Here is a 26,269-nt window from a genome sequence, read left to right on the forward strand (position 1 = left end):
TTGAGGGTATATATATTCAAAACCAAGCAAATATGAAAATGTTCCTCTCGTTAATAAAAAAAAAAGTCTGCTGGGTATCGTACGAAAAGAAAATCAAATGTAAAAAAAATCAAAAGCCGCCCTTGCCAAAAAGAAAAACCACCCATATTATTGATTAACAACCCGTCCTAGTAATCATTGGCTTCATGTTCTTTATATGCCACGTTTCACATGACGACGCAGCTTGACGGCTTGTAGTCGTCGCCAAACATCTCGATGCCGCGCTCCAGGTCGTTGGCGGCCTGCTTCTCCTTGGTCTCCTTTTTAAAGTAGAGGCCCATGAAGCGGGCGAGGTCATGGTCTAGGTTGCGGAGGTCGGCCTGCATGACGACGTTTTGGCGGCACATGGGGCACTGCCGCTTCCGGTCGCGCTGCATCTTTACGACGCAGCGGACGCAAAAGATGTGACGACAGGCCAGGCGCACGGGCAGCCAGGCGATGCTCATGCAGATCGGGCACGAGTAGTCCTCGACTCGCGGGACTGTCGATACCACCTGGCTTGACACCTGCGCGCAGAGGTCCTTGGCCACGCTCTCGGACAGGAATCGCTTTGACTGCACGACGCGGGGGAATGTCTGCGACGCGCCGAGGCAGGTCTGCTTGTCGAATTCTGGGAAGTGGGGTGAAGCATAAGAGTCAGTATTATTCCGGTCTAGATAGAGAAGTGTGAAGTATGGAAAGATGAGAACAGAAGAAGAAAAAAAACACACTTTTCAGGATCTTAGTCACGGCAGTTTTGTTGATCTCCTGGAACTTGAGGTTTTGCAAAAACTTCGAGTTGAGATCCAGAAACCTAGTATAAGCCTCCCGGCTGGCCGGCAGCTTGAACTGCTGAACGAGGCCACGATTTTGGACCTGGCCTTGGAACCATACCAGCTGCTCAAGTGCCTTTGCGCTAGTCCTGGGCCCGTGGTCGCGCTCGTGGGTCGAAAAGAAGACCTGCGCATCGAGGTAGAGCTCAAAGACCTCGCGCCACCGAGAGAGGTCCGACTTGTGGAACTTGTGCGGCTTGGTCAGGTGCGTCATGTCCTCGCCGAGGAGAACGATATCCTTTGACATGGACGCCTCTTCCTCTTCCTGGAGGGCGTCGAGGCTGGACACATCGGCCTGCAGAAGGTCGAAGAACTCGCCGTCAAAGGTTAGGGGTATCTCGACGCGCTGCGTTATCGGGGCCCTGTCGGTGCTCGTGGCGGAGGTCTGGTCACTCTCCGATGAGTCTGAGGAATCCACCGAGTTTGACCGATCCGGACTCGACCCCCGTGGGCTGGCGATGCTAGACCCTGGAGACTCGGGTTCGGGCGAGGTGGTTACTCGTCCCGACGAGAGCTTCTCCAGAAACTTCCTGGATGCAGGGGTCAGGGTGGCATCGACAGCCTCGCCATCCTCTAGGTGAACGAACACGGTCAAGCGAGGCCTTAAAACGGTCGACCCATCAAGTTCATAGCTGGCCAGTGGCACCGGGTCGCCGTTGGAAGTAGCATGGGCTGCCAAAAGCTGGCGCAGAATTTCTGGATCCAGGCCCAGATCATGCAGCTCCCGCCTGACCTTTTTGAGGCACTTTTTAAGTTGCCCATAAGGTATTGCGGAGTCCACCCATTTGGGAGGATATCCTGTATATCGAGTTGCCTCTGGTCAGCAACTAGTATGATCCCAGACAATGGATCATATTAACTTTCAGTTGGACGAACCTTCCCGCAAAAGAACTTCTTTGAATTCTTGTCCGAACTTCATTTTTTTTTTTTTTTTTTTTTTTTTGCGCCTCGATAGTTGCAGTTTAAAAATGAGTCTGCTCAGAGTTTGTGGTCCCTTCGCCAGATGATTGAAAAAGTCAGAGGACTCAGAGCCATATTTCGGAGCGAAAACAAATTTTTTTGCTGAAGAACTTTGAATTGTTCAGATTCGACAGCAACAAACTTCGACTTGAGTTGGTGATTTTCCTGCTACTCAAGAGACCAACATAGGTAGGAAAAAAGAGAAGAGAGGAGGGGTTTGAAATATATAAATCAAGATAAATTAAGAAGGAAGAAAAAGGTTCCAGCAGGTGCCAAGGTGAAAAAAAGGTGTAACAATGACGATTGTTGCAGGGACAGGGCCGACTCGATGCTTATATGGTGGGGGGAGATAATAAAATATATTCGAGAGATGGTGCCAAGAAGTTTTCGCCAAGATGAGGCACGCGATCAATTACCTGATGAGATTGAAGCCGTGCCTAATTCAGGCACGTCTAGATCCATAGAAGGTGTGGCTGCCGTTCAGGGATTGATAAAAATTATGAAAATCCAGAGCAAATGAGTGGTGGTGGCGCGCGGGGAGAAAACGGTTGTGGAGATGCGCAAGGGATTGATAGGCAGGTACAGTACTTGATTGCTTTGGGTACGACGTTGGGTACATACAGCACGGTTTTAGTGCCGAGTTATTTGGAGAGCGAGAGAGAGAGATAAAAAGAAAAAGAATAGAAAGAAAGCAACCGCGACAGGGGCTTGGCTTGAGGAGATTTAGCCGCATGTAGCTGACGTCCTGCTTCGATATACGCAACCCTTGACCAGACAACCCAAATTTTCAAAGAAAACGGGGAGACGAGGAGAGGGGCAAGAGCAAATTAAAACCCAGAATAAAAAAAGGCTGTTTTTTTTTTTTTGTTTTTTTTTTTTTTAAACCCGGGAGTGAATCGAGGAAAGTACGTGGTAGGTCAAATAGTCAAGTCATTTGGCTTTTCAATTGTGCAGATTGGTGTCATCCGGCCCACGCCTTGAGTCGGACTAGGCCTATCCTAGATTGCACCGTTGTATTTTGCACCTGAGGGTAGTTTACGTGGTAAGTATTACAACGTGGACAAAAACCCGGCTCCTGGTTCGCCGTTTTTCATCGTCCACCTTCGGCCCCTGACACATTGTCAAGGTTGTGTATTGTACACAGTCATGTGGTGGACCGCACCGCTCCAAATACAACCTTGGCCACGTTTTGCTAGCTCCCTCTGGGCCTTCCGATCACGGAAGACCTACAGTAAATAAACGTATTTATTGTACTGTCAATCCTTGCCGCCACTGTCCTATCAAAAAAAAAAAAAAAAAAAAAAAAAAACATAAGGACCGATTTCCAAATGGCTGAGCCAGGCATTTACATAGTAAACAAAGCATTAAAGGCTGTGACGAAACCAAGTTGTGCAATCATCAGCCACGTGCGTCTAGCTCTTATACTAGTTACGACTGTTGCCTTTTGTCTTTTTGTCTGTTGTCTTTTTGTCGTCATTGACTTCAATCGACCCTAACCCTTTTTCATGACAGGAATAGCATCCCGTTACTAACTAACTGAGGGGTCCTTTCTACGTCTCTTTTCAACGCGTCGCGCCAAATATAATTTGGCGGGGTAACAAAAATGCCGAGAGCTGCTATGTTGCCCTAAAAATAAATCATAATAAATCATCATAGTGAATCATTCTCAAAAACGTCTTACTATTTGGTCCTTCTTAAACCCGCGATTGAGTCGCTATATAATACGAGCTCATAGTCTATTTACATTAGCTACCCTTATTCGAAACTATTATCATTATACTTTGCTTCCATACATCATTCTCAAAAGCTCAACTCCCTCGCCATGGGGGCCGAGCAATCCTCCAACCGATCTGCCAATGGCCAAAGTGCCAACACGGTTGTGAGAAAGACATGCTACTATGAGCTTATGGGAATCGAGCGTACGGCGACCGAGGATGAGTATGGATACTCCCCTGGGTCTTGACTATATTTAGTGGCTTGCATATTCGTTCATTGGTATACGATCATCACTGACCCCTTCCCTAAAATCTCGTAACAGGATCCGCAAAGCATACAAGCGCAAGGCCCTTGAGCTACACCCAGACCGAAACTTCAACGACGTCGAGAATGCAACTCGGAAATTCGCCGAGGTCCAGACCGCATACGAAATCCTCTCAGACCCCCAGGAGCGCGCCTGGTACGACTCACACCGGGATGCCATTCTCAGCGGCGACCCGGACGGCGCCGGCGCCGGCGATGGGGCCGCCCCGAGCCAGTATAACAACATCCGCATCACCACCGCCGAAGAGATCTACTCCCTCATGGGCCGTTTCAACTCCAACGTCCCCATGAACGACAGCCCCAACGGCTTCTTCGCCATCCTCGACGAGTTCTTTGGCCACCTGGCCGACGAGGAGGCCGCCGCCTGCGAGTGGGACGGCCTCGAGCCGCCCGAGTACCCGCCCTTTGGCTCATCCACCGACGACTACGACGCCGTGGCCCGCCCCTTCTACAACGCCTGGTCCTCGTTCGCCACCCGCAAGTCCTTCAGCTGGCGTGACAAGTACCGGCTCTCGGACGCGCCGGACCGCCGTGTGCGCCGGCTGATGGAGAAGGAGAACAAAAAGAGCCGCGACGACGGCATCCGCGACTTCAACGACGCCGTGCGCTCGCTCGCCGCCTTTGTCAAGAAGCGCGACCCCCGCTACGTCCCAAACACCCAGTCCGAGGCCGAGCGCCAGCGCGTCCTGCGCGACTCGGCCGCCGCCCAGGCCGCCCGGTCCCGCGCCGCCAACCAGGAGAAGCTGGCCGCCTACGTCCTGCCCGACTGGGCCCAGGCGCGCAACGAGAACGAGGCCGACCCGCACGAGGGTGAGTTCTCCGACTCGGAGGACGAATCCGAGGTCGAGGAGATTGAGTGCGTCGTGTGCGCAAAGACCTTCAAGAGCGAGAAGCAGTTCGAGGCCCACGAGAAGAGCAAGAAGCACCAAAAGGCCGTCCAGCAGCTGCGTCGGCAGATGAAGAGGGAGAACCTCGACCTCGACCTCGATGAGGATGATACTGCTGCCGAGGTCCCTGCTGCTTCGGGCGCCAATTTCGTGCCGGCCCCGGGGAAGGATCTTGGGGAGTCGGCAAAGAAGGGCGACCCGTCAAGTCAAACTACCCAGGGCAGCAAAGACGCACCAGAAACGACTGCAAAGCCGAGCAGAGAGGGGTCTGATGAGAGTTCATCCCAGGCAGATTCTCTGGACGACGAGTATGCTTCGAGGGACGAGGTCGAGAACCGAATCACAGGAGCTGCTGGAGGGTCAAAAGCCCCGCTCAACGCCAACAAAGTTGATGATGTAGAGGCCACGAGCGCTGTCGAACAACTCACCCTTGATGACACCCCGGGTGCGAAGAAAGTGGGCAAAGCTAGGCAAAAGAGGGAAAAGAAGGCAGCTCGACAAGCAGCCCTGGAAGAGCAAGGAGCATCTGTAAGTGGTATTCCGGTTCACTGAACCATGCCTCTAGAACCTCCTAGGGGTCTTCCGCTTTAACAATTCCTGGGTATCAGCATGCGTGCAACATATGCAGAGCGACTTTTCCCTCTAGGACCAAGATGTTTGCTCATATAGAAGAAGAGCACTCGGCACCGAAGCATAGCAAGGGCAAAAAGTCCAAGAGGTGAAACACACCGATGGTCCTTTGAGGCCGTTGCAGATCTTCAACATAGCTATACTTGTGTATCATCATGCTGCTATCTGCAGCTTGGCGGGCAAAAGTCAAGCAACCCAATCCCTTAATTTTGCTACTGTCGTGTCTTTCACAACAGTGGAATATCATATTCCGCAAGACCTGTTGCCGGACACAGACATATGGGCCGCAATGGTCGGTAAGTGCGTCGTTTATACCTACCACGTACACACCTATGTATAAGTCATTCCTCCTTCACAGAACTGTACGTTGTCTACCGAACTGTGTATCGAGTTAAACCCAGCAAAACGCCAAACAGATGCTATACAAACGCCAAAGACGAATCCAAGAAAATTTGGTACTGGCAGGTCTATCCATCCAAAACAGTATCGCAATCATCATCACTCAGAGTCTCAACCTCATCAATGGCCGATGGCCGTCCAGAAGCCGAGCCCTTTGAAGGGTCATGGTCCGAAACTGTAATGATGGACTTGCCCTGGACATGCTTGACGGAGCTCTTCCACGCATGCCAGTCCTCCTCGCCCTGGATCAAGAACCCTATCAACATGCTGGGGTCCATCTCACGAATGTGAAGTCGTCTCAGTCGCCTAGTGTGACACGAGTCTACATCCGAGGTGGTGTAAAGCTGTGGGTCTTCGTGGAAGGGAAGCGCTGGGCGTGTGTGGTGCGGATCTAGATAGAATAGGAACGAGCCCTGGTCCTCGTCTGACCTTTGCGCTCCCACAAAGTAATGTGATGATGAAGGACGACCGCTTGTTGAACTGGTTAGCTTGTAGCATCGTTGGATTTGTGTGGTACATTACTCACCCAGCAATTCCAACTGATTGAGGTAGCTGCAGAGTAGCTGTCAACGATTCCCAATAGACCTGGTTGATCTTATCTATGCCCAGTCTCGTGCTGATGAGTATTAACGTTGGGTGGAATGTCTTTCCGTCTGGCTTGGCAACTTCCATGAAGCTATCCTCGTACACGTCCGGAAGATCGCCGGTCGAGTAAACTCGAAAAGACTCCTCGGTTGCATTGGCAAGAGCACTGAGTTAAATAGTTTTGTTAGATCTGTGGTCCGTCCCAGTCCCTCCATCAATGCACTTACTGTATACATCGGGCCGTTGCTGATGGCCCGAACCATTCCCCCGGGTACTTGCCGCACTTGGCTGCACCGTGTGCGACGAACTTGTGTATTGAGTAGGGGGCTCTGGGATCGTCTGCAAACAGAGAAAGAAGCTTTCGCTCCTCCTCAGGTGCCTGACCGCGCCGCCAGCCTATTGTCCCCATGGTTAATTAGCAAAACTTCGCTGGGGCTCCTCCCCGGAAACATAATCAAGTGAGATCTGTATGAAACTTACTACGACCGAGACGGCAAGTAAGCAGGGAATTGGCCAACAGGCTCTGGCCAGTCCTGATCATACATCCCCATCCGCTATCCGTTGTGAAGCCGGCCTGCTGGTCGGCCATGGTCTTAAGGCGCATTGCAAAGGACATCCTCGCAGAAGCGGTCGGGTCCGTGGACCTAGGAATAGGTTCGAATCCGGACCTGTAAGTCATCCATATCCGCGACTCAAAGTCGTTGAGGAACGCAGGTGGCCAGCCTCCGTCATCCGGAACGTCGTCGTATGCCATGGACGAGTCGAAACTGCTGTCGACAGAGTCCGGTGGGGTGTCGATTGCAGTCGGTTGTGATGGGATTTTGGAGGGCTCCTCCAGCGCAGCCTCCGGTGTAGGTGGTGTTGTATTTCCGGGGAGTGCTGTGGTGGCGGCATCTGTAGGTAGATGGGCAGACGACATGGGAGGCACCTTATTGGCCTGAGCAGGGTTAGGCTGGTGGTCGCTACTCGTCGCGGTTGATGGTTTGCCATCCTCTCCCTTGGCCTTTGGAGTAGTGTTTGTCTCCAAAGTGTATTCGTAACCTAAACACCAGGCGGGTCGGTTCGCGATAGGATCGTTGGTAGGCTCCGGATCCCAGATCATCCTAACAATTCGGCGGCCGTACCGGCCGATGTCCGCTGCACCAGCCACTGCCGACTCCATGACTGCCGTTTGGTTTGTTGACCTTGACCTCTATGGATGAGCAATTGTTTACCTGCCAGTATTGTACTGAGCAGGGTTGATGTAGTTCGATTCCGATGGGCTTTTGTACGGAGTAACTGTCTTGTTATTCGTGGGTGGGCAGTGGTCCGTATTTTCTTGTCTTTGGTTGTGGCAGTAGTGCTATTGTGTGTGGGTGTGGGTGTGTGTGTGTATGTGTGCCTCTAGGTTTAGTGGCTGTTGTTGTCTGTAATTTGAGTTTGTTGATTGAGGCAAGTTGGGACCGCGTGTAAGCAAGCGGCGTACACACAGCTTTGAGCCGAACCCAACCTCACTCTCTCAGAAAGGGTAGGTTAGGGCAGCCAGAATTGATAAGAAACCTAGGAACTCAAGCAACTGTTCCGACAAAGTCGAAGTGAGTCTCAAGAAGCTGTTGTGAGGTCGCGCAGTTCCATAGGTCCGGTGGTAGATGGCGAGTGTAATGGCGATAATGAATGGATCATGAACACCGCGGCACCAAGGGATAGCCTGGACATGTGGGACGCTACAACGGCGTCCTTGTGACGCACTACACAGGAGACGATTGTGGGGTGTGGGTCAGCGAGCTCCCCATCATTACTTTAGGCGGAAAGGGTCGGTTGCTCCCCCATTGCGGAAGTACTCTTGGTAATAGCGACCGTGACTTCCTGGAGGGGCGGAAGTATGTGGGGCTCGTTCGATAAGCTTCCGATAAGACTTGGTATGACACAGTGTGAGCCACCTATACTCAGACCCTTTATGGAAGACGTCAAGGCCGATGAAGGAAAACGCCAGTAAATGCAGGAGCACTTCATGTAATGTGCTCACTCACACACCTCACATCGTTTGTTTGTTTTGTCGCCTTGAGAAGCCCAGGCAGGCGTCTGGGCTGAAGTTTGACATATTACTTGAGTGAGATGTCTGACTGCGTTCTTGATTGTTCTAAAACCAATTCTGTTTCATTTCAAGTTATTGTGGCTTTTTAAACGCTCTTATTAAATCAAAATTTATTCACTGCCATAACGTTACCATCACAACCAACACCCAGATTTATATCACCACACAGCTCTACTGCCAGAGATGGCGCCGAGTAGAGCTGGACGTGGCAGAGGCCGTGGCCGTGGTGGGAGACACCCCGGGGCAGGCGGAAGAGCGCCATACAATGCATCAGCCCAGGCCATGGACTCATTTCTTGCCGGAGCAATGAAAGGTACGCCACCAAACACACCACAAGACCTGCTGCAGCCAGGCAGCGAGAATCTCATCACTAACACATTCGATAGACTTTTCAATGCGGGACGAGGCTAGAAATACCGCCCGCGATCATCTGAAATGGAATTCTGACGAGCGGCTTCGATATCGCCCCGTAACTTTCATCAGTGCTGGTCTGATCGAGCCCCTAAAGGAGTTCCAGGTCGATGACAAGACCGGAAATGAGAATGAGAAAGCAGATGTATCTCCGGCGGAAACCTCATCTACGCCGTCCAAATCTCAGGACAAGTTGAACTCTGCCCCTTCACTACAAACTGACACGCAAATTCCTACTCCATCCGTGCAAGACGAAGACATAAAGCCAGCTTCGAGTCCGGTAAGGGCACATGCATCCAGCTCGGTCAAACCAGGTACCTTTGACATTACCCATGGTGATACCCTGTTCATGCTCGACACTGTGGGCGACAAAACTCTGCGGAAGGAGCCCAAGAAGCCCGTCAAGATCGAGTTCAAGGAGGACGATGACCCAGCGGCAGATGATACGGACTCAAGTCATGAAGTCGTTCTGTTTAAGGGGCGAGCAGCACCTCGCAAGCCCCCAGTACCATCTCAGAGCCGTGTTCAAGAATCACGCAAGGACATTGAGCTGCTTGTCAAAACACAGTCTGAGAGGCTACATGTCTCAGCAACTGTAGAGAAAGTAACAGTTGCGCCGGCACCACTGCCCAGCGATCAGTCGCTCACCAATCAGAACTCGCCACACTCTCCGTCACGGAAAGCGGATGCGTCAGATTTCGAGGGAGATAACGAAGACGATGAAGACGCAGCACTGGCCGACTACATGGAAAATATGGACGGGCTGGATGACTTGATTGCACACCACCGGAAATTCGCATCTCGAGACATTGGTGGAAGCGATGGTGATGTGGTCATCGGTGCCGACTCTGACAGCGACGATTTGAGCGACTCGGATGATGACGAGATTGGAGATGGGGAATCTCCCATGGATGACCCAAGGTCCGCCGAAGAAGATATGGCAGCCGATATTGACGATGCTGAGCTTGCCAGGTTACTTGCGAAGCAAGAAGAGCTTGGGCTATTCGGTGAAGAGTTGGTGCTGTTTGACGGTGCGGTTTCTGGACGTGACGCACCTGCCCGCCGTCCTCGCCGCAACAAGGCTCGCAGCTCAAAACAGAAAGCATCAGCCTCTCATCAAACCGACAGCGCCAAGACTGTTGCCGACGCATTTGATGATCTTGACCTTATGGACTGGGATCACATGAATTCACTGCGCAAGAAACCCAAGGGCAAGCATGGCGCACTCAAACTGACCAACGAGGACGCTGAACTTCAAGCGATCATGGACGCTACGTACGAAAAGGACCGACTCAAGAAGAAGGAGAGGAAGCGTGAACGCGAAGAGCTGCGTGCCAAGGGACTTCTCGGCAAAAACCCCAATCCAAACGATCCAAGGGTCAAGTTTGTGGACGGTATCAACATAACAGAGCTCAGAGAAGAGTTCACCAGGTTCCTCCTGACCCTGGACCAAGTGTATGTTTTTCCCTACTTTGCGTCACCAACAAGCCATTCAACTTTGTGGTGGATCACAACTGACTTGCAAACCACACCCAGACTCACCTTACCCCCTATGGACGCATCTGCCCGCAAGGTAGTACACGAGATCGCCATGAAGCTAGGGGTAAAGTCGAAATCTACGGGCAAGGGCGATCAGCGACGGCCAGTCCTGCACCGGACCAAGACCACTTCGCTCTACAGTATCGAAGTCATGGACAAGGCTTTTGCGCGGATACATCGGAGGCACTTTCCAAGACTGGACAAGCAGTCAAGGGGAGGGGGTGGCAATCGGGGCGGCGGTGCTCACGCCTCGATCAGATACAGGGACGGCGAGGTTGTTGGAGGGTCTGCTCCAGAGCTTGGCGAGACCAACAAGGGCCGCACCATGCTGGAGAAGATGGGTTGGTCCAAGGGTATGGGGCTTGGTGCGCTGGACAACAAAGGCATCCTGGAGCCTGTTGCGCACGTCGTCAAGACTTCCAAGGCCGGCCTTGGCTAAGAACATCTCGTTTGGTCACAATGTACTTGAACGGATTGTTGGGCAAGATTTTGTGTTGAAAGCAGAGTAACAACAGGGACAATCAAGAGTCCGAATAATTGACTCGATTCTGTCACGTTGTTTCATAGAAGCAGAGATAAAGATCACAAAAGGAGACCATGGAAATGAATAGAATGATTAGATGTCATGTGTTCAGGATTTATTCTCCCTAATCCCCAAGTCTCAAGGTATTGTACAGCCGCGAAACCCCGTGACCTGAAAAAGTGATCCCCAATAAAAACAGACGCAACCAGTACCGTAAAAGCATTAGGAGGCAAACGAGGTGGGCTAACCCGCTTACCAACCCATCATGACTCCCATGTCAAAAGAAAAATACCCATGCCCAAAAGGATGAAGGAAAAAGAGCTAAACAGAAAACCAAAAGACACGCGCTTGATTTATTTGGTGCTTGAAGAGTACTTGGTAACGGCCTTGGTACCCTCAGACACGGCGTGCTTGGCAAGCTCACCGGGCAGGATAAGCCTGACCGAGGTCTGGATCTCACGAGATGAGATGGTGGACTTCTTGTTGTAAGCAGCAAGCTTGGAGGCCTCGGTGGCAACACGCTCGAAGATGTCTGTGTGGAAAAGAATGGGAGTTAGACGCGTTCTTAAGGAGCTTGATGAACACCGAGAGCGCGCGACCCCGGAGATGAAAGCATACCGTTGACGAAAGAGTTCAGGATGGACATGGCACGGTTGGAGATACCAGTGTCGGGGTGGACCTGCTTGAGGACTGTGATTGAAAAACACGTCAGTATGTTGCGCAATGGAATAGAAGCTTTAAATGTCGCGTGATTGCATCCGGAGGACGCGCTCTGAATTTGGAAAACTCACCCTTGTAGATGTATGAAGAGTAAGTCTCCTTGCGGGTCTTGGTCCTCTTCTTCTTGTCGCCAGAGGCGGCAGTCTTCTTGCCGGCATCCTTCTTCTCGGGAGCCTTGGAGGCAACAGCCGGGGCCTTGGCGGCGGGCTTCTTGTCAGCGGCCTTGGGGGGCATTTTGAATGATTTTTTTTTTGAGGTTTGGGTTGAAAAAAGTCGAAAATTGATGATGCTCTGAAAAGAAGCTGAAAGAGCCTTGGTTTGATTGATGCTGCTGTGGGTTGGGTTGTCGAGTGGGAGATGGAGATGAGTGGTGATAAAAGTCAAGGTTTGGGGGACCCGTTGACCTTTTGTAGTTTGACGCGACGCCTGCAATCGCTCTTACTGATCTGGGGCGGGGACCACACCACTTGAGTTTGTATGTGCCGGGGGCCTTGCCAAAAAGCGCCCAGCCACGGATTGGATTTGGGGCCCGCAGCAAGGAAACGCGCTTGCGGCGAAAAAAAATAAGTGGTCGTGGCTGGCCCGTGCGTCCACAACCGTCAAGCAGCTCATGGTCTCAACACCCCATTTTTACCAAAACTATTCTTTTTGATTTCGCTAGGCGTCATCCCGTTGACCCACACAAGCAGGGGCTTCTGAGCTTCCCATTGGCGCAACTGCCCTGGAGAAAATGGAACAAAATGCAACAAATTGCGACTGCTGGCTGGGAAATGGAAAGATAAACCATGCTCCGCCCATCCATCTCATTATCGTCGACGCGTCTGTGAATAGCCACCCTTGTTCCCATCACGTCTCAAATCACCTTGGACGCGAATGTTTGCCAAACCAGCCTCACGGCGCAATTCGCAGACTTGAACCTGACAACCACCAAATTTGAGGTAGGTACTGCAGAATTTAAGCAAATTGAGTTAGAAACGTAGGGGCATGATATTATTTCCAAGAGACGTAGACGCACACAAGCAATAGAATAAACTCTCAGGGTTACACGGCAAGAATTGCGTCAGCGCATTTGCAGCCAACTGCCATCAACTAGCCAACCGTCAGTGTATACATGCGTGTGAAACTGTCAACGTCCCCACGCGACTGCGCAGACGCGTCTGTCCGGTCCGCATCGTCCAGCTCAGGCTCGCGCGCTCCCGCCTGGGCACTGTAGTGTCCGTTAAGGGCTCACCGTTCGGTCAACGGCTCGCTGCGTCCAGACCCTCTTGTCGGGCCCGATTCTGACATCCAAGATCCCCGAATCTACGACTGCCGGTTCCCCGTGGGGTTCGGGCATGATTTATTTGCGTTTAAGGCTGAACTTTGATCTACCAAGGTCATATGGGGTTCTTGATGAAATTTGGTGATATATATTTTTGGTGTTTTGGTACTATATGCTACATTTAACCAATATTTTGTATCTATACTGCATATAACAGTATGAGTTCAATATAAAAAATGAAAATCAAAAATCAAAAAAGAAATTATTAGACCATAGATGGATGCACTTTGAGATGCTTCAAGACCACTTGAACCTTGAAGCGTACTCCTAGACCCAAGCGACAGACAAAAAGTGAGACGAGACCGAACGGAATCCCAAGACCAAGCGCCTCAATAAGCAAAAATGGGCTTGCAATCTCCGTCTTCTGTCGTCGAAAACACTGTCTGCTCTGAACAGAGCGACAAGACGAGAAACCAAGGTCGATTGTCTTCCATGTGCGACTTCCAATCGGGGCTCGCACCCCAAAACATGACCCAAGCCCTATTTCCCACAGCCCACGAGTTCCAGCTCTCCTCTGTTCCCCAACAAAAATACCACTATGTCCCAACGTCGCTCTCGATCTTTCGAGCCCAAATGAGAGAAATGACAAAATTAATCCAAAATTTCATCAATAAAACCTCATTGACATAAAAGCGATAGAATCGAGAGTGTGCGTCGATACCCAACTTTGTTGAGACATGAGAGTGATTGAGAGCTGGCAAAGTCGGGACGGACTGGACGGCGCGAACAGTTTGGAAAGTCAAATCAGTAAAATCAAAACACGAAAAAAATGTGTCGCGGGTCCAAAGGAGCCACACCCATGCCAAGGGTGCAGGCGCCAGGGTCAATTCCGAAAAGTCGAAATGAGAAAAATAAAACAGACCAAAAAAGTTGGTCCGGGTGAGAAAAAGAGCAAAGGGGATGGAACAGGGAGAGGAAGAAGGGGAAGGGAGGAGGCAGAGGTATGATAAGAGACGCGTCGGCTTGGCGAAAGCTGTGGCTGCCGCAGGAATTGTGTGCATTTTGATCTGAGCGTGCAAAAAAAAAGGGTACGTACATTCATGTGGGGCGTCCGCCCTGCATTTTCCTGTTGGACCGCGCAACCTGCCTGTGGGCCCACTCCGCAACCCAATGTACTGTCCGCTTTGGGCTTAGCTCGCTTTCTGCCAGTGATTCCGTGATTTGCCTCTGACGCGCGAAAAGTACTTAACCTACAAGCTCCCCCACTGCCGTCTATCTCGCTCTTCCATCTCATTCATCATTACAACCAAAACAACGCCCATTACAGACGCAATTCCAGCATCTCAAGTCTCTCATCGTCTTCAGACGCATACAATACAACTTTTTTAGAAACTTTTTTCACCCCAAAACCTACATTCAAAATGACTGGAGGCGGCAAGTCCGGCGGCAAGGCCAGCGGTTCCAAGAACGCGCAATCGTGAGTCGCATCCTGATTCGGATCTCATTTGACGCTTTCGATCTGCTTTCGCTTTCGAGTCTTCAATCATAGACGCGTCTATAGTTTGAAACCCGGGCGTATCAGACGCGCTTCGTCGTTCTTTTCGGCTTCGGGCGCTAACCATCTTAACCTTCATTTAGCCGTTCGTCCAAGGCTGGTCTCGCTTTCCCCGTCGGTCGTGTCCACCGTCTGCTCCGCAAGGGCAACTACGCCCAGCGTGTCGGTGCTGGTGCTCCCGTCTACCTGGCTGCCGTCCTTGAGTACCTCGCTGCTGAGATTCTCGAGTTGGCTGGCAACGCCGCCCGTGACAACAAGAAGACCCGTATCATCCCCCGTCACTTGCAACTCGCCATCAGGAACGATGAGGAGTTGAACAAGCTTTTGGGCCACGTTACCATCGCCCAAGGTGGTGTCCTGCCCAACATTCACCAGAGTAAGTTTCGACTTCTTGCCATGTGGCATCGCATTTTTACTCTATACAACATGATGCTAACTATTCATCTCAGACCTGCTGCCCAAGAAGACCGGAAAGACCGCTGGTGGCAAGAACGCAAGCCAAGAGATGTGAGCGTGTTTGGGTTTTTGCTTTTCGGTTCTTTGTTTGGGTGTCATGACATTGGGGTCACGGATTCTCGGGTTTTATGGGTTGCGTTCTTTTTATTGCGTTTTGGGTTGTACATTAATTCCCCACGGCAAATGGTCACGATTGAGAGCACTTTCTGAACAATATCCACAGTCGCCGTTTGGCATTTTACTTTAATATTCCGGTTCCATTGATTCGCGACTTGGTGCAATGTGGTCCTCTTGTGTTATTTGTGTTGGTATCTTCGGTTTCATTGGGTGTTATCTTCTGTGTCGATGCGTACGTTATTCTGAATGGCCCCGAGTATGTTGTCTGGTCCTGATCAGATACTCAGTTTTCCATGGACAATAGTCAACATGCTACATGATTCGAAACGGCACTAGTATCAACGTCGAGGTCAAAACGAACATATGCACATTCACGACGTCCCACCCAGGCTAATGCAGTCTGATATCACCCTCTATTTGATCACCACCGAGGCTTATTTACAAATATCCATGTTTGCAACCCCTTCTAACCGTTATATCAACACACACCTTAAAACTTCAATGGCGGGGGGGCTGTGAGGTGGTCAGTCAGGCCCTCCAAGCCAGTAGTGTTTCTCTGCGATGGCAGCGCTGTGGGACAGGGGTGAACTTACGGTCAATTCTTGGGGGAGCGAGGTTCCTCTCATATTTGGAGCCTGTTTTTTTGCGGCACATATCGTCAGCAATTCGTCCATACGTGAAGGTGCGCATCCACCATTCCTCCATTTGCAGGGGCAGCCTCTCTGGCGACATACCTCCTGGAGCCGTAGGGTGGCAGTAGGGGTCGGGGTGCTTCCACGTCTCAAGGAGCTTTTCCGTCTCCCTGAGCAGTGCCTGCAGGTTTTGTTTTTTCGCTCGTTAGCCATTCCGTCTCGCCTCTCTTTCTCTTCCGAGATATTCCCTGTCCAACCCCCTCAAAAGACCACGTCCCCGATCGATCCGGTCATCCTCCCTATATTCCCACAACGTACTCGTATTTGCTTCGGCTCGGTCAAGTTCTTGTTGGCCTCAAACAACGAACGGATGTAAAGAGCCTGGCCCCGCCACAGGTGACGGTGGACGGCCCAGTCCAGAGACAGCTTCAGGGACCGGCGGTAGAGCGAGCTGCATCGGCGAGGCTGGTCAGTAAACGAATCGTCGCCCTCTTTTTATTTGAAGCTTTGGCTGTAGATGGGCACGTACATCGCAGCTTTGCTGGTGGAAGACATGGCGTCGGCGATGACCGCGTCGGTCGGGTCGCGATGCTGTTCTGTGTGTGTGTGTATTTTTTTTTTTTTTTTCGGTGCTCGTCTCTCACGACGGCGGTGCTATTTATGATCGATCTGACTCGGCTGGATTTTTACGGGCTCGGTTCTGTGCCCGTTGATTGCTGTGTCGGCCGCCAATGGCTCGTTGTCGCTGTGCTGGTGGGCTTTTGGGGGGAGCTCAATGTCAATTGGAATTGAAGCTCTCTCTGGCACGCTGTGAGGTTGGTTTGCCGCACGCTAGTCTGGGACCGCAAATGTCAAAAGCCCGGCTTGTGGTTGGTCGCAGTGCGTGCACGGGCCATTCTGTCGTCAACCAAGCTTACTGGCCCTGGCTTTTACCAGACCGATCCGGCCCGGCTGGGAAGTGGGTCCCTGGCATCATTGCTTGGGTTTGATATTGGGATTCTACTTACAAGACGACGACGTCGACTGCGATATCTCGACGTAGCACCGTAGTTGCGGCGTAAAATTTCTGGTACATGCTCTATGGCAGCCTATCCTTCTATTGGTGTAGCTTTCAGTAGCTCATATGACTTATTAGACGAGCTGGTAATTTTCATATATTTAACTCTTCCATATGCAAATATTACTGTAAATCTGTCATCACACCTTTCAGCATTGAACTAAAATGTAAAACCACAGAACCCAAATGACATAAAAATTACATATGGCAGTGGATGACCAGTCACAATCCAAAAGTGAGCTGGAGCTACAAAAATAAATGACGGGAAAGCACTTTACTGGAGAATATTCCCCATATACCGACAACAGAGCGCGGCTAGCATGTATGGGTAATAAGAATATACGACAGATATCCAAGGTAGATGACAAAAAGCCTGCATGATTATCCGTGAAGCAGGATCACAAGGTCAGAGGACATAAGATACTGCGGAGGACCAGGAATCTAGAGGGATGCAAACATCAACCTACGACGGTCAAGTGTACGCCAGGGCGTGGTACACGAAACAACAAGAGGTGCTATCGAAACTGAGGTATACCGGAAGACTATAGACTTAGAACAAACCAGGGTATATGCTTGACAACTCTAACTGCGCTTGCACATGTCGAACCCAAAAACAGAGCTTCCCACCGTGCCCAAAAGATACAGCACCGGGTTCAAGAATAACCGTGAGAAACGGTCGGCAAGAAACAGGACAGTACTACTCGTTACAATGCTGGATGCTCATGCCGACAAGATCTACACCATTTACCCCTGGTATATATTACAAAGTACTGCGCCAAGGTTCAAAAGATTGATAAAGTTCTATGGCGGATGGACAGCTGGTCAGGGTCCTACCCAATAAGTGGCGGCTAGATTAAGCGAGAGAGACTGGACAAATGCCACAGTAGTAAATCGTCGAAAGTTTACCAATAGATAGCTACTGACAGAATTGGATGGTCGGATTCATAGGAAGTCAAAGACCGCAGAACAATGGTTAAAGGAATTGGAGGAAGGGTTGTTGTAAGTCTAGGTACTATCACATCTATAACAGCAAAGAGTAGCCAGCCGCACATGAAACCGGTGAGCGGTAGCATTCCGTACTCCTAATTACCGCGGCATAAGCTTGTGTGGGGTATCTTGGGCTGAAAAGGCCAGAAAGTAACCCCCTTGATTGATACGGCCGTGGAGTATCTTTGCAAAATCCACCACCAGAATCTGGAGAAGTCAAGAGTAGGCACAGAAATGTGCAACTGCGGTTGGAATGCAGGAGCCTGAATCAAGATAATATGAATAACTGCGAGGAAGAGAACTTTGATCGAGAGACCCTGCCTCTCACAATATAGTTTGTATTGCATCGACTTGGTTCTGCTTGAATCAAATCGACCGTCAATAAGGTTATTGTTTGGCCCCAGAGCGACACAAGTCACGACTCGGACATTCGTTTCTTTCCGCCTCAGCTCAGGGGTACTCAGTCTATCGTGAAATCCAAACAGCCAAGAGAGAATTAGAAAAAAAAGTTCATTCCCAGTTTCCTTTATCCTCAATCATATTACCAGCTCAATATCACCACACACACTGTCAATTGCTTACATTGCCCAAAAAGTCAACTCCGTACTTCAAACCAAATATATTCCACAAGAAAAAAACAACAACAAAGAAAAACACAAAATGCCCGTCGTCGGCGCAGTCGCAACAGGCCTCCTGGCCGCCCTCCACGGTTACATCACCGTGCTCGAGATGTTCATGTGGACCAAGGTCAAAGCCAACGGCAGGAACGCCTTTGGACTGAACAAGGACTTTGCCGAGAAGACGTCTGTCCTGGCCGCCAACCAGGGTCTCTACAACGGCCTGCTGGGAGCCGGCCTGGCCTGGGCCGCCGTGCACCCCAACCCCGAGTTCGCCAGGCAGCTGCGCCTCTTCTTCGTCGGCTGCGTGTGCGTCGCCGGGTCCTACGGTGGCTACAGCAGCAGCAAGAAGATCTTTATGATCCAGGGTCTGCCTGCTTTCATCTCTTTTGCTGCCGTTTACCTGAATCTTTGAGATGATTTTTGATCAGAAAGACGAAAAAAGGGGGGAAGGGAAAAGCGATAGGGAAATGGGATTGGCTGCTTGTGCGGAGGTTGGATTGAAAAGCGCGGGTCAACGGGATTATGGGGTAGTGTGTGTCGCGCGTGAAAACGCTTAGCTTCTTAGCGCGAATTGAGCGCGCGCCACCTCGCACAGGAGGCACCATCTTTCGTGTCGCGCTTTCTCGAACAGCAACAATATTGGTAGTTCCTGGTACCTCCAAATGAACACACGTTCACCATGTTGAGGGGGCAGCGAATCCCGTTGCCAATAAAAATTTTTTTCCCCCTAAAACTTTTATTCATCCCTCAACTTATCCGCCAGCTTCGGAGTAGGGCATGCCGTTTCGCACTATTGATCTAATCAACATTACCATCCTCAAATAGTCAGGCTACCCGAGACGCATATTACTTCCCATCTCGGCCGTCATCTTCGTCCCGCGGCAAACCCATGCCCATCATGCCTAACATATTACTTGCTGGCCCCGCCATCCCTGCTTGGCTCTTGAAGCTCTCCAACAAATTCTTGGCAAGATTATAGTCTATGTTGAGGTCACCGTCCTCGTCATCTTCGTCGTCGTCATCATCGTCATCATCATCAACATTCTTCACAGGGACCTTGCTGCTTGAAGATGCTCCTCTTGCTGGTGCCTTTCCCTTCAGGGCAGCGAGCTTCTTGGGCGTGGGATCGAGTTTCAGTGCGCCGTGTTCGTTGAGTTCTGCTTCCATCTGAGCCGCCAGCTCCTGGATGGCCTTGATTTCCTGCTCATCCTCACCCGCTGCCGCAGAGCCCTTGGGCGCAGGTGCCGGCCTTGCAGGACCTTTTCCTGTCCTATCCGTCGCGGGCAAGCCCATCATCTCCCTCATCATGCGAGCAAATTCTTCCTCGTCAAAGCTTACTTCTTTGTCTTCCCCCTCACTATCTTCGTCAGAGTCGTCATCTTCATCATCATCAATGTCCATGTCATCCACCTCGGCACCATCGATGCCAGCGTCGTCATCGTTGAGGAATGCTTCAAATCGCTCTACGATCTTGCGCAGGTCTGCTTGAGCGTTAGTGTCGCCAAAGCCAGCATCCCCTTTTCCTGAGTCGCCCGAGGTACCGGCCCGCTTCTTTCCGTCCAGCTCCCGCTCAAAGTCATCGTAGTTGATGTCCAGCCAGGATTCATCGTCGTCCCGGTCGACGTCCTTCCAGGTGCGAATCTCAGCGTCGCTGGGCAGTGCATCGGCTCCATCCTCCCTCAGATCCTCTAGGACGATGGCCACCTCGCGAGCGACGCGGCTGCGGCTCTTCTCCGCGCCGGCAGCCAGTAGCTCAAACCCAGTGGTAATCTTCATACCCATCTCGAGCCGTGCGCGCGCCGAGTGGGGTTCGGCACCCGCGTCGGACTCGCATGGCAGTGGCGGGAGGAGCTCGGCCCATGTTGGCGGTGGCGGCTCGAATCGCTGCGAGCGGAGCTGGGCGAACAGCACCTTGGTGAAGCGCACGCTGACGGTGACGAGATCAACGGGCGGGAACTCGAGTTGGCGGGACGGCGGGTGCGACAGGAGCGGCTTCAGCGCCACGGGGTCCCGTAGATAAAATGCCTCGACCGCGGGCGCGATGGCTTTGGGTCTGTCGTGTATCACGTATGCCAGCTTCCTGGGGATGGTGACCAGCGAGCAGTGGATCGAGTCGGTGATCTGCCGAGGGTACTTTTCCAGCCGGTAGAACGCCTCGGACTCCACGAAGGAGGAGTGCACCATCGAAGGCGCTTGAGATTTGATGAATGACAATGCATCCGTGAGTGAAATGGACTTGCTGGCGCCGTTGTCTCCTGCTGTTAGGGGAACGAGCAGCAGTTTTCCCTGGTGGATCCAGACTCGGTTGCCATCCATCTCGGGGTTCAACCACTTGGGTGCAACGTTTGCTGCCTCGACGAGCAGAAACTCGCCATCGCTGTCGAAGACGCGAACCCATATGTTGTTGAAGGACTTGGTAAGTTCACGGAGCACATAGACTATGAGCCATTCGTCTTCCACGCAGTCGCCATGATCCGTGATGCCATGAAGATGTAGCAACCCTACAAATTCCGTCTTGTCAGTTTTCTTCTTTTTGTTCTTCTTTATTTTTACCCTTTTGTGACCACAGAAGACAGGAGTTGGCTCTTACCGGCATGGCTTTTGATTTCCAAGTTGAAACCTTCGCGTTGCCAGATGTAATCCTTGGTGAGGCTTTCCACGAGTTGAATGCCCGCCTTTTTGACAGCTTCTAAATTTGACAAAACATTGCTTGGCTCTAGTTGCTGATCTATAAGAAAGATCATGTACTCGACGCAGTTCTCTGGTAATGACGCTGGTCCGAAAGAGGCAGATTCATTTTGGGGAATATTGTCTGCTTTTGTCCCATTCGTAAGGGCATCGGCTGCTGCTGAGCGTGCTGGCCTCAGGGGGTCACCCTCTTCTTTTCCAGATGCGGTTGCGCTCATTGTGCATCAGAGTGCACGGAGGGTGTCCTCCTGGAACTGCCCGAATAAATGATTGACTAAGACAGAATGACTGAACACTCCACACAATGGAGTGAAAGGTCGATGTATAGTGGGAGGTTGTTGTTCTGTGTAGGTAGGGCCCCCGCAGCAGATTCTTTAGCGTACCAATGACTATAAAATGCACCGCAGATGTTGTCACAGCTAACTTCGAGAGGCGTCTTCTGTTTCGAACTAAGATGAGCTTGGACGACGTGTCTAGATAGAACAAGATGTAATTTTCCGAGTAGTTCTAAATCTAGAACTAGACTTGGATTATTTCGCTCTCTCTAGACAGTATACCCCAGCTGCTGCTGCATGCGTTGACAAAAAACTGGGGAACATGACAAGCAGCTATAAGGCGGGCGCTGATGTACCTTGGATCCCTGATTTTCAAAGCCAACAGCTCTTTCAGAAGACAAGTTTCGCACTGCTTCAGTTCACAATACATATCATGCAGCTGCGTTTTAATACGATCGTAGCACTTGAACGAGAGTTCCACATATTGTTTGTTGAAACAATCCTGTTAGGGTTTCTTGTACAAATGTTGTTTCTCTAGCCAACTCACTCTGTGCGGTGACATCTGCGCAGTACCGTATCAATAGATCTTTGTCTGCCCCACAGCCCTGTAACCCAATTTAGCGACCCACTAGAACTTTCTGATGTGGGGTTGAACGCGCTCGTCGCGTCACCCTGGATTGTCGCAAATACCCTCCACGTTTGCTCATTGTCCGCTCGTATCCAAATAAAGCGCACCAGTTTACCAACGTGCACTCGATGATATGAAGCTCGTGATACAGTAGGGGTTCCCTGGTCGCTAAAATGCCCAGGCGCACGGTAAACGGGCTCGCAGGCAGCCCTGCCCACAAGCGGACGCGGTTCGAGCGAGATGACGATCATATCGAGACCGCCGGAGCGAGCTCTGCGCTGCGCAATGAATCAGTCAGTGGCAGTGAAACTCCCGATATAAGTCCTGAGTATTGCTAAAGGAAGCTGTTTTGCTGACGATGACGAATAGAGAAAACGTGTCCGCCTCTCAACCCCCGAATATGTCAAACCTGAACCGAGCCGCTCCTCTCGCCGAGTTCCGGAGCCGAGCGAGGATGACGAGGAAGAAGACGGGGAGGAGGACGATATTGATATGGAAGAGTCTCATATCGACGGCGAAGGTGAACCCGTGGCTGGAACCCAGTACGAAATGCTCCGTGACAAGGAGTTTGCGCATCTACAGCATGAAAAGGAGGATGACCAGCGCGCCACACAACGACTGCGTAGCCGGCCCAATATCGTAGGCCAAAATCATACGGCAGAGAACGGAATTCTCTTGAGAGTCGAGTGCGTCAACTTCATGTGTCACGAAAGACTGAACGTGGAGCTGGGCCCTTTGATGAACTTCATCGTTGGAGAGAACGGCAGCGGAAAGAGTGCCATCTTGACTGCGATTACGGTTTGTCTTGGAGGCAAGGCAAGCTCGACAAATCGTGCAGGCAGTCTCAAGGCGCTGGTGAAGTCGGGACAACAACAAGCAATCTTGTCGGTAACAATCAAGAACGAAGGACTCGATGCTTTCCAGCATGATATCTATGGTGACTCGATCACAGTCGAGCGCCACTTCTCCACTACCGGAAGCAGCGGATTCAAGGTCAAATCCAAGTCTGGGAGGATTATCGGAACCAAGAAGGCTCTGGTTGAGGAGATTGTCGAGTATTTTTGTCTCCAGGTTGACAACCCACTCAACGTCCTTTCCCAAGACCAGGCCAGATCATTTTTGAACTCTGCCTCCGACTCGGAAAAGTATCAGTTCTTTATCATGGGTGTGCAGCTAGAGCAGTTGGATAATGACTACCGGCTGGTCAATGAGTTTGTGGAGTCCGCCCGTTCCAAGATACCAGAGCAAGAGGAGAGGCTGGTTTTGACCAAGAAGAGATATGAAGAGGCCCAGAAGCTTCATGAGTCCATGAAACAAAACGAAGAGCTGCGCCGGAAAAGGCGACTCTACATGCAACAAGTTGCGTGGGCACAGGTTCAGGACCAGGAGAAGATTCTGGAGGCTCGACATGATAAGGTACGGGATGTCAACGACCAAATACGCGCCCAAGAGCTCGAGATCGAGAGAAAATCTGCAGCGTTTGATGCTGCAGATAGAGCCTACGAGCGGGCTGTTGCCGAGGCGGAACGAATGGCCGAAGAAGAGCCTGAAGCCGCCGCCATGACTGATGCTGCACAAGAGAAGTTTGATGCGGCGAGGCGAGAGCTGGAAAGGATTCGCCAGGACGAGCGTGATGCGCATACACAGCTCAAACATCACGACAAGGCACTAAAGGCCAACGCTGCCAGCATCGAGCAGGAGAAGAAAATCGTAGCTGGATCCACTGGCGAGGAGGTCACCCGAAATCGAGACAGGCTTGCTGCTGAGAAAGACCGACTCGAACAGATCCGCGAGCAGTTAAACGAGAACGCAGCACGCGGCCCAGGTCTGGAGCAACTTCGAGACGAGGCGAAAAACGAGCAAGTCAGGATGCACCGGGCCGCGGAGGCCAAACAGCAAGAGGTCAGAGCCCAAGAGGGCAGGATAAGGGACTTGGAGAGGAATGATCGTTCTCCGCTTGACGGGTACGAGCCTCGCGTAGTGGACTTGTTGCGTCAGATCGCCAATGATACCGGATACCGGGAGAAGCCCATCGGGCCGATGGGGTCTCTAATTAGACTTCATAAACCGGAATGGTCGAGTCTGCTAGAAAAGACGCTTGGTCAACAACTTAACGCGTTTGTCGTCACAAGCAAAGCAGACCAGCAACGCCTCCAAGCCACCATGCGCCGTCTTGGTGTCCAAAGATGCCCCATCGCGATTGGAAACCGTACTCCGCTCAACACGGTAGACAAGGAACCAGATGCTGAATTCGACACAATCCTGCGGGTGCTCAAGTTTGACGACGACTTGATAAGGAACCAACTTATCATCGCAGGATCCATTGAGCAAGTCATCCTTATCCCAGATCGAAAGGCAGCCGAAAAGGTCATGTTCGACGGACCGCCACCAAGAAATGTCAAGGCCTGCCTTTCTTTCAACGAGAGGACCAAGAGCAAGGGCTATCGTCTAACCGCTAGGCAAGGCGGCCAAAATCTGTCGACTTCTCAGGTCAACCCCAACCCCGGCTCCAAGCCCCGGATGAAGGCCGATGCGCACGCTCAGATAGCTCAGGAGCGGGAGTACTTGGCCCAGCTCAAGGACGACTACGCTCGACTTTGTCAAAAGCGCGACGAGCAGCGGAGGAAGGTTCAGCAGTGTGAACAGGAGCTACAACAGCAACGACAGACCAAGGCGGAGCTCCATAGGGAAGAGCGACAATGTGAGGCATCAATCCTAGGAATCGAGCGTGACCTCGATCAGTTCGAAGGCTACGACGCTCGTCTCCAGGGACTTGAAGAGGCCAGGGCGCGCCTGCAAGAAGAGTTTGAAACTGTGGGTCGTCAATACGGAGAGTTGCGTGCAATCATGGACGAGCAGAACAAAAAGGTCCAGGCCCTCCATGCGGAGCTGGCCCAGGAAAAGGCCAAGCGGGACCAGTTCATGGCACGTAGGGGTAGAGCCGCGGATAAGATCAAGGGATATGCCGACGGGAGGGCGATGGAGCTCAGTCAAAAGAATGCCGCAATGGAGGAAATGGAAAAGCTGAAAGACGATCTGAGACGCGCAGAGAGGAAAGTGGGGGAGCAGGAAACAACTGTGCAAGAGTTTACCACCGAAGCATCCAAGATATTTCCAGAACGGGTGTTTGTGCCCGAGGGTGAAACGCACCAGGCGGTTCAAAAGAAGTTGGACGTGGTCAGGAAGCAGCTTGAGGATCGCAACAAACGCATTGGCAAGACTGAGGCGCAGGTGGAAGCTGAGGCCGCAACCGCCAAGAAGGAGTTCGAACACGCCTCCAAGTCGCTCAAGGGAAGCCTGCAAGTGATCAAGCAGCTGAAGCAGACCATGGCTCTTCGTCTAGAGAAGTGGCGGCTCTTCCAGCGCTATATCTCGGCGAGTGCGCGGACCAATTTCATCTATCTGCTCAGCGAGCGTGGCTATCGCGGCCGGCTTCTCCTCGACCATGTCAACCGGAAGCTGCAGATCCAAGTTGAACCCGACGCGACCAAGAAGAACGGACAGGGCAGGAACACCAAGACGCTGTCTGGTGGCGAGAAGTCGTTTTCTTCGATCTGCCTCTTGCTGGCCATATGGGATTCCATGGGCTCGCCCCTTCGCTGCCTGGATGAGTTTGATGTGTTCATGGACAACGTGAACAGGGCCATCAGCACAAACATGCTTGTAAGTATATCACCATCTTATCTTCATCTACTACTCGTAGACCGCTCAAGTCTACCTTACTAACGTGACCGGCTCCAAAAAGGTTTCTGCCGCACGTAGGTCCGTAAGTCGACAATATATTATGATCACACCAAACGCCATCGAGGGACGGGCCAAGGTCGACAAGGACGTCAAGATCCACAGGTAAGCATCTGCCGGCCCCGTTGTTTCTGTTTGTTGCGAATGCTAACTCTTGCATCTCACATTTAGAATGACTGATCCTCGCCAACGCACACTAGCTGGCCCTCAAGCACGCTAGGGTAAGAACAACTATACAGATACCGATTTGCTTTATGGGTTGCGTTCGTGTTATTGTACGGGAGTTAAGATATGGGGCAAGCATTGGCGTAGGCGTTTATTCTCATGCGTGAGCGGTTGGGATTTGGGAATGAGGGGTATGTTCTTGTCATGGACGGACTCCCGCCTTGGTTTCTTGGAAGGTTTTTGCTTTAAACTGCGATCTTTGCTCAGGCGATCAAAAAAAAAAAAGTGAGAGCAAAGCGGACAGACAGACTTGTGGTCATCCTACGAATGAACCAGAGGTTGATAAAGAGACAGTGGATGTACATTTCTACATGAACTTGTATACTTTTGTTTATTGTACATATATTCTACACCGCTGTATTATACACAAACAACACAATCAACACATACACTAATTGAGTGATTACG

General features: G+C 51.4%; 11 protein-coding genes across 11 annotated transcripts; 5 read left to right on the forward strand and 6 right to left on the reverse strand.

Annotated features, from left to right (window-relative positions):
- Window positions 1-206: 206 nt before the first annotated feature.
- Window positions 207-1,770, reverse strand: PgNI_00431 (uncharacterized protein; the record flags this gene model as incomplete). The annotated part of the gene is made up of 3 exons (XM_031120511.1): window positions 207-649; window positions 750-1,649; window positions 1,728-1,770. 3 exons carry the CDS (start codon window positions 1,768-1,770, stop codon window positions 207-209), a joined length of 1,386 nt encoding a protein of 461 aa, XP_030986774.1.
- Window positions 1,771-3,633: 1,863 nt separating this feature from the next.
- Window positions 3,634-5,460, forward strand: PgNI_00432 (uncharacterized protein; the record flags this gene model as incomplete). The annotated part of the gene is made up of 3 exons (XM_031120512.1): window positions 3,634-3,749; window positions 3,850-5,266; window positions 5,347-5,460. 3 exons carry the CDS (start codon window positions 3,634-3,636, stop codon window positions 5,458-5,460), a joined length of 1,647 nt encoding a protein of 548 aa, XP_030988146.1.
- A 375-nt stretch (window positions 5,461-5,835) lies between these two features.
- Window positions 5,836-7,514, reverse strand: PgNI_00433 (uncharacterized protein; the record flags this gene model as incomplete). Its single annotated transcript, XM_031120513.1, has 4 exons — window positions 5,836-6,238; window positions 6,294-6,518; window positions 6,580-6,748; window positions 6,833-7,514. 4 exons carry the CDS (start codon window positions 7,512-7,514, stop codon window positions 5,836-5,838), a joined length of 1,479 nt encoding a protein of 492 aa, XP_030988147.1.
- Window positions 7,515-8,609: 1,095 nt separating this feature from the next.
- On the forward strand, window positions 8,610-10,815 carry PgNI_00434 (uncharacterized protein; the record flags this gene model as incomplete). The annotated part of the gene is made up of 3 exons (XM_031120514.1): window positions 8,610-8,739; window positions 8,813-10,292; window positions 10,374-10,815. 3 exons carry the CDS (start codon window positions 8,610-8,612, stop codon window positions 10,813-10,815), a joined length of 2,052 nt encoding a protein of 683 aa, XP_030986384.1.
- A 437-nt stretch (window positions 10,816-11,252) lies between these two features.
- PgNI_00435 (uncharacterized protein) lies at window positions 11,253-11,853 on the reverse strand (the record flags this gene model as incomplete). Its single annotated transcript, XM_031120515.1, has 3 exons — window positions 11,253-11,431; window positions 11,518-11,589; window positions 11,691-11,853. The coding sequence occupies 3 exons, from the start codon at window positions 11,851-11,853 to the stop codon at window positions 11,253-11,255; spliced, it is 414 nt and encodes a 137-aa protein (XP_030988153.1).
- An 855-nt stretch (window positions 11,854-12,708) lies between these two features.
- Window positions 12,709-12,955, reverse strand: PgNI_00436 (uncharacterized protein; the record flags this gene model as incomplete). The annotated part of the gene is made up of 2 exons (XM_031120516.1): window positions 12,709-12,819; window positions 12,851-12,955. The coding sequence occupies 2 exons, from the start codon at window positions 12,953-12,955 to the stop codon at window positions 12,709-12,711; spliced, it is 216 nt and encodes a 71-aa protein (XP_030986775.1).
- A 1,346-nt stretch (window positions 12,956-14,301) lies between these two features.
- Window positions 14,302-14,946, forward strand: PgNI_00437 (uncharacterized protein; the record flags this gene model as incomplete). The annotated part of the gene is made up of 3 exons (XM_031120517.1): window positions 14,302-14,357; window positions 14,519-14,811; window positions 14,885-14,946. 3 exons carry the CDS (start codon window positions 14,302-14,304, stop codon window positions 14,944-14,946), a joined length of 411 nt encoding a protein of 136 aa, XP_030986776.1.
- Window positions 14,947-15,498: 552 nt separating this feature from the next.
- On the reverse strand, window positions 15,499-16,195 carry PgNI_00438 (uncharacterized protein; the record flags this gene model as incomplete). The annotated part of the gene is made up of 5 exons (XM_031120518.1): window positions 15,499-15,521; window positions 15,602-15,643; window positions 15,743-15,821; window positions 15,959-16,091; window positions 16,170-16,195. The coding sequence occupies 5 exons, from the start codon at window positions 16,193-16,195 to the stop codon at window positions 15,499-15,501; spliced, it is 303 nt and encodes a 100-aa protein (XP_030986790.1).
- A 2,149-nt stretch (window positions 16,196-18,344) lies between these two features.
- PgNI_00439 (uncharacterized protein) lies at window positions 18,345-18,716 on the forward strand (the record flags this gene model as incomplete). The annotated part of the gene is made up of 1 exon (XM_031120519.1): window positions 18,345-18,716. The coding sequence occupies one exon, from the start codon at window positions 18,345-18,347 to the stop codon at window positions 18,714-18,716; it is 372 nt and encodes a 123-aa protein (XP_030986389.1).
- A 434-nt stretch (window positions 18,717-19,150) lies between these two features.
- PgNI_00440 (uncharacterized protein) lies at window positions 19,151-21,540 on the reverse strand (the record flags this gene model as incomplete). The annotated part of the gene is made up of 2 exons (XM_031120520.1): window positions 20,895-21,540; window positions 19,151-20,805 (listed from the first exon to the last, which is right to left on the reverse strand). Exons 1-2 carry the CDS (start codon window positions 21,208-21,210, stop codon window positions 19,151-19,153), a joined length of 1,971 nt encoding a protein of 656 aa, XP_030987592.1. The 5' UTR covers window positions 21,211-21,540.
- Window positions 21,541-21,993: 453 nt separating this feature from the next.
- Window positions 21,994-25,856, forward strand: PgNI_00441 (uncharacterized protein; the record flags this gene model as incomplete). The annotated part of the gene is made up of 4 exons (XM_031120521.1): window positions 21,994-22,188; window positions 22,265-25,558; window positions 25,599-25,741; window positions 25,808-25,856. Exons 1-4 carry the CDS (start codon window positions 22,069-22,071, stop codon window positions 25,854-25,856), a joined length of 3,606 nt encoding a protein of 1,201 aa, XP_030986206.1. The 5' UTR covers window positions 21,994-22,068.
- Window positions 25,857-26,269: the final 413 nt, after the last annotated feature.

Source organism: Pyricularia grisea, assembly GCF_004355905.1.
Source record: "Pyricularia grisea strain NI907 chromosome Unknown Pyricularia_grisea_NI907_Scaffold_1, whole genome shotgun sequence".
NCBI classification, from domain to species: Eukaryota; Fungi; Ascomycota; class Sordariomycetes; order Magnaporthales; family Pyriculariaceae; genus Pyricularia; species Pyricularia grisea.